General features: G+C 53.6%; 1 protein-coding gene across 3 annotated transcripts in view; it reads right to left on the bottom strand.

The window, feature by feature from the left end:
• Nucleotides 1-502: 502 nt before the first annotated feature.
• The window catches only part of LMO1 (LIM domain only 1), a 44,342-nt gene continuing 38,844 nt past the window's right edge, over nt 503-6,000 (bottom strand). For 2 of the 3 annotated variants that reach the window (XM_032166677.2, XM_032166675.2), the window contains exons 3-4: nt 3,174-3,299; nt 503-919 (exon numbers count right to left, since the gene is read on the bottom strand). In XM_032166677.2, coding sequence (XP_032022568.1) covers nt 814-919; nt 3,174-3,299 — 232 coding nt within the window. In that variant the 3' untranslated portion in view covers nt 503-813. The remainder of the gene's footprint in view (nt 920-3,173; nt 3,300-6,000) is intronic. The other variant, XM_058446569.1, reaches the window with a different exon arrangement.

Genomic DNA, 6,000 nt, shown 5'->3' with positions numbered 1-6,000 from the left:
ACTGCATGGGCTGAGTCGAAAGGAAACAGGATGTTTCTTGCTCACTCAGAAGAGCAGAAAGCTGGGCCCCAGCTGCTGGGCAGAGACAACAAGTGCTGTCTGTCACCCTAAAAGGGAAGAGAGGTTTCAGCATGGTGCTCCCATGGCAGAGGACACAAGATTTGTGGTCGTACTGGGGAAAAGGTCAGAGCTGGGTCCCCATCTGTGCAGTCAGTCTGGGGTCTCAACAGGGGATGGAACACAGGGTAGGGAAGGCTTCATCTTGCCCCGCTTCTTGGGGACATACTCAGGGCCAGAGTGTGCTCTCCCAGGGAAGATACCCCAGGTCTCACCTCTGGCTGGGGCTGGGGGCTCTGCTCCTTCCCCTAAAGCCAACCCTTTGCTTCCCTGCCCGGCAACAGCACATGCTGGAGGCCCCCAGCCTGCTCTGTGCCCTGCCCTTGAGAGGCAGAGGGGAGGGGTCCCAGGTCTGTGTCAGTCATGTGAACAACGCAGAGTAACCTCCCGGAAACATTCATAAGTTTAATCCACGCCAGTAATAAAATCGCATTACATTTCTCATAAAATAAATGTTCCCATTTATATACAGAAGACAGACTGTACAGGCCCGGCCTGGCCCCAGGAGGGGTCACACACAGACGGGCGGTGGTGGAAGAGGAAGGGCCATTCCTCCCATCGAGGACAGAGAAGTTCTAATGTGGCAGGAGAGCGAGCGGCTGGCCAGCCTGCACTGGTGGAGTGGCTGGCTGGCCGGCCAGGCGGGTGGGCAGGCAGGCAGATGGACAGACGGGCCTGGAGGCCAGGCACCGGGCGTTACTGAACTTGGGATTCAAAGGTGCCATTCAGCTGCCCCTCCTCATAGTCCATCTGACACAAGATCATGTTGTTCTTCAGGAAGAATTTGTCTCCCACACAAAATCTAGAAAATCCAAGCGAGAGAGAGAAGCCATGGGAAGGTCCCAGTGGGTAAGGGGGGGTGCTGCAGACAGAAGCTGTCCTGGCCTAGGAGGTGAGCTATGTGGGAGGTGGTGGGGGGAGTTTGTTCCTTGAACCTTCCAGAGGGAACTGCCAAAAGTCCCCACAGCACACCTGGGCAATTCCTCCAGGCCAGTCCCAACCTTAGCCAGGCCCTGTAGCCTGAGGTGGCAGGACAGACAGACAGTTGGGCCACAGGCTTCCATAGTCAGGTCTCCTGTGGAGGTGAGTGTAGGGTTGGGGGGTGGGTGGAGAGGTGCAGGAACAGCCTACCCCAGTCCCAGAGAGGGAGAAAGGGAAAGGACAAACAGAAAAAGACCAAGGGGGGAGAGAGATGGAGAAAGGCAGAGATGGGGCCAGGTGCGGTGGCTCACGCCTGTAATCCCAACACTTTGGGAGGCTGAGGTGGGTGGATCACGAGGTCAGGAGTTCAAGACCAGCCTGGCCAAGGTGGTGAAACCCCATCTCTACTAAAAACACAAAAAAATTTAGCTGGTCATGGTGGTGGGCATCTGTAATCCCATCTACTCGGGAGGCTGAGGCAGAGAATTGCTTGAACCCGGGAGGCGGAAGTTGCAGTGAGCCAAGATCACGCCACTGCACTCCAACCTGGGCGACAGAGTAAGACTCTGTCTCAAAAAAAAAAAAAAAAAAAAGGCAGAGATGGGTAAGGAAGGAGGGATAAAATGGTTGTTTTTTCCATCCCTCTATCCCTCTCCCCAGTTTAAGAGGATGGCTCAGTACAGGGCATTCTTCCTCTAAACAAAATCGGTAAGTTACCTAGAGCATCCTTCTAGGAGGTGACCCTGTTCCACTATCTCCTCTCCTACCCAAGGAAGCCCTTTCGTTGGTCTCCTAGTCCTCCCCAAGTAATGGAAGATTCCAGTCCTTTCCCTAAAGATGTCCCCAGGGTGGGTGAAGCCTTTAGTGAGACCCCAAGATCGCTGGCCTAGTTCCAGCAGAGCCCAGTCCAACCACCAGGTGGCGCTGTAAGTTCACTGAGCCCTGCTAGCAGCAGGTCTGGCCAGAGTCCCCAGCCAGACCAGGGTTCCCTGTAGGTCCCTCTGAACCTCACTTCAGGGAGCACTTGTATGCATTCCTACCTGACCTGGGGGCTCCTGAGAAGAGCGCCTGCCTTCTGGTGCTAGGCCCCAAGGCAGAGCTGAAGGGCTCTGGCTCCTTAGGTCCCCAGGGACTCCCACAGGGCTAGGGCACAGAGTTGGGGCCAAGAGACCAGAAAACAGGCTGGGCTGGAACCAGAATCACAAGGGTTGGGTGAGGAGAGAGTGGCCACTCCCTGAGGGGACTTCACCCTCCAGATTTGGGAACCCCTTCTCACTGGAACGTACATGCACACACATACACATACTACACACTGGGTACGGGGGTGGGAGGATACGTTATCCCATGCACATGCACATTTCAAACACGTATACAGGCTGGGCGCGGTGGTTCACACCTGTAATCCCAGCAATCTGGGAGGCTGAGGTGGGCAGATAACCTGAGATCAGGAGTTCAAGACCAGCCTAGCCAACATGGTGAAACCCTGTCTCTGCTAAAAATACAAAAATAAAAATAAAAATTAGCCGGGCGTGGTGGCACACGCCTGTAGTCCCAGCTACTTGGGAGGTTGAGGCAAGAGAATCACTTGAACCCGGGAGGCAGAGGTTGCCGTGAGCCAAGATTGTGAGATCACACCACTGCACCCCAGCCTGGGCAACAGAGTGAGACTGTATCTCAAAAAATAAAATAAAACATGTATACACACATGCATACTCACCTCATCATGCACGCACATTGCACATACACATACACCCCGACATTTAAAAACACATGTACAAATGCGTATTAATTGCATCATGCATATGTGCCCACTTGTACATTTACAAATACACATGCATGCACATGCACACTCAACTATGCATACACAGTAAACTCATGCACGCCTTCATTATATTCGCACAGAAATGTGCCACACAGATGTGCACACCCAATATTAAAGTGCACACATTTGGCTACCGAGCTTACACACACATAAAACACATAAAGCACATGCACGCTCATAACCCGCATGCACCGCCACATACACACACGCAACCCGCATTTGCTTGCACGCCTCCACCGTGCTCCTGGCCCATCCCAGCAGGCCTCAGGCTGGTGTCTGGGGAGAGTGTTGGGTCGGCCAGTCCAGCACTGACCTCTGGTTGCAGAGCTGGCAGGCGAAGCAGTCGAGGTGATACACGTTGTCCCGGGCCCGCATCACCATCTCAAAGGCTGGGATCAGCTTGCTGCAAGCAGCACAGTTCCCTGTGGTGCCAAAAAGCCTGCCAACGGAAGGGAGCAGAGGACTCAGCAGCATTCTGGGGGGCTGGGTGGGCAGGGGGAATGGAGTTGCCTCCATCCAGGGTCCTTCCCATCCTCCAACTTGTGAGCTCAGCAGGTGGGCTCAGGCAATAGGATAAGAGCACTGAGGGCAGCATCTAGATTCCGCCCAGAGATCAGGCTGCCAAGAAATCGGCACATCCCCTTCCAGGGAGGGTGTGTAGGGGTTCAGGAGTTGGCTGTCACTGCCCATCCCCAGGCCCCCTCCCAGGCTCCCACAAGGGTCCTCAAGCCCTGGAGCCACCAAGGGAATCCTAGGCTGGGCCCTGAGCAAGGGGCTCCAGACCCACACAAGCCCGAATTTCAGGGGCAGACTGAATCTTGGGTTGTGTCCCCTCAGGCAAGTCAGTGAGTCTCTCTGAGCTTCATTTACCTCATCTGTAAAACAAAGCCTGAAACACACCCTTCACGGGGTAGTTGTGAAACCTGTTGTAAATTCTCAGTCACAACTCACTAAGCAACCACCTAGCTAGTAGTGTTCACTATGTGTCGGCCACTAATCTAAGAGCTTTACAAAGATTAACGCTTAATCCTCACAACAAACCTAGGAGGTGGTACTATTATTATTCCCCATTTTAAAGATTTAAAAAATGAGTCACAGAGAAACAACTTGGACAGTCACAGGGCCTTGGTCCAGAAGGCGTGCTCTAAACCACTGCGTGACGTGCTTTTCCCACAGTTAACATTACAGTGTTTATTATTTGATTTTTTTAAAATAGAGATGGGGTCTCACTATATTGGCCAGGCTGCTCTCGAACTCCTGGCCTCAAGCGATCCTCCTGCCTTGGCCTCCCAAAGTGCTGGGACTACAGGTGTGAGCCACTGTGCCTTGCCAAAATTAAAGCGTTTTATTAAATCTTTTTTCCATGACAAACTCACTGTGTCACTTGCCTAAGTCTCTTTTTTTCCTTCTCTGAACCTCAGTTTATCCTTCTGCAAAACAGGGATGGATGATCCTATTCAAAGATGCTGTAAAACAGAACTGATGCCCAAAGGAAGCACCAGGTACATCTGGCACAAATGCCTCTTTGAGGCAGGCACCCCTCCTCTTAGCTGCTGGCTGTAAAGCTCTAGGGACAGGGAGTTTACCCCCTCCCCATGCAGGCCAGCCCTTGGCTGGATGTCCCAGTGGTCTGAGCCATCCTGGCTCCTCCTTGCTTCTTTCCTGCACACAGACGGAGCAAGCCCCAAGTGAGGCAAGGAGGCTGAGAAGAGGGTGGGGGGCCCCTCTAATCCCCGATTTGTCCAGCTCAAGCTCAGGCGCCTGCAGATGAGCTTGGCTCCATTATTCATCAGCTTGAGCTGCCTGGTGGCTCAGATTAAGGCAGACAAAGGCTGGGCCACAGAATCTGCCTGCCAAGAGGGGCTTTTCTTGCCATCGGCCCAGGAATAGTTGCTGCAGAGGGTGCAGGCTCCGGACAGCCATTCTCCAGGCCTGAGCAGCTCAAGGAAGCCACGGTCCCATCCCAGCCCACTGGTCTAGCTGGTCCTACAGTCGCTCCTTGCCTCTGCCAGAGCAAAAAAAAAAAAAAAAAAAATTACCTTCCATCCCTAGTAGCTGGCAGGGCCTTGTATGATTGTGGGTGCTTTTTCCTGATAAGCCCATCCTGCACTGTGGGCCTCTCTCTCCAAGTCCTGTGGACCCATCGGATGGTCTGATACGTCGTCCTAACCTGCTAGGGTCAGCCCCCAGGTGATGCCCTAAACCTCCAGACAGGGAGGCCCCTTCTAGGTCCTCAAGGGGTGAATCCCCAGGAACATTCTTTTCTTTTGTGAGACAGGGTCTTGCTCTGTCACCCAAGCTGGAGTGCAGTGGCACAATCACAGCTCACTGCAACCTCAAACTCCCGGGCTCAAACAACCCTTCCACTTCAGCCTCCTGAGTAGCTGGGACTACAGACGTGCAGCCACTACACCTGGCTAATTTTTTTTTTTTTTTTTTTTTTAGAAACAGGGTTTCACCATGTTGCCCAGGGTTGGTCTCGAACTCCTGAGCTGGAGCGATCTGCCTGCCTCGGCCTCCCAAAGTGCTGGAGTTACAGGCATGAGCCACCGCGCCTAGCCTGAACATTCTTCCTTAACCCCTGCTCCTGGTCTCAGCCTCTCCCCTCCAGCCCTGGCAAGGAGCACTAAGTCACAGATTCTGTTTTACTCCATCACTTTTAAATGCAGGTGTTAAAAGGTGCAGGCGGGTCAGTCAAAGGATCTTTGGGGAAGTGGGGGAGCTTCCACTGATAACCTCCCCCTTGCAACATGCCCAGACCTGGGCAGAGGGAGCCGCATGAAGCCCTTGCCCCGACCTGTTAATTAATGCGATGAGCCCTCCTTCCCCACAAGCCCGGCAACCATCCAGCAGCCTGCGACAGAGCCAAATGCAGGTGCTGGTTCTCAGCCAAGGCCCTGCTCTGTGGCCTCCTTCCAGCCTTGCTGATGTCATAAATGGCCTCAGGGAGGGTTAATTGGGGGAGGTGGCCCCAGGGAATAGGATCCAAGTTGTAGGGAGGGTGAGTTAGAGCTCAGAGGAATGCAAGGCAGGGAAGCATCATTCTTCCACCCTTCACGGGGAAGTAAACTGAGGCTGGGAGAAGATTGGGAGCCAAAGGCTCACAGCTAGTTCCAACCCAGGTCTTGAAGCTCCAGCAT

The sequence above is a fragment of the Hylobates moloch genome, unplaced genomic scaffold (assembly GCF_009828535.3).
Source record: "Hylobates moloch isolate HMO894 unplaced genomic scaffold, HMol_V3 SCAFFOLD_11, whole genome shotgun sequence".
Classification (NCBI taxonomy): Eukaryota; Metazoa; Chordata; class Mammalia; order Primates; family Hylobatidae; genus Hylobates; species Hylobates moloch.
Note: the sequence above shows the minus strand (reverse complement) of the source record. Positions and strands in the feature narration are given on the sequence as shown.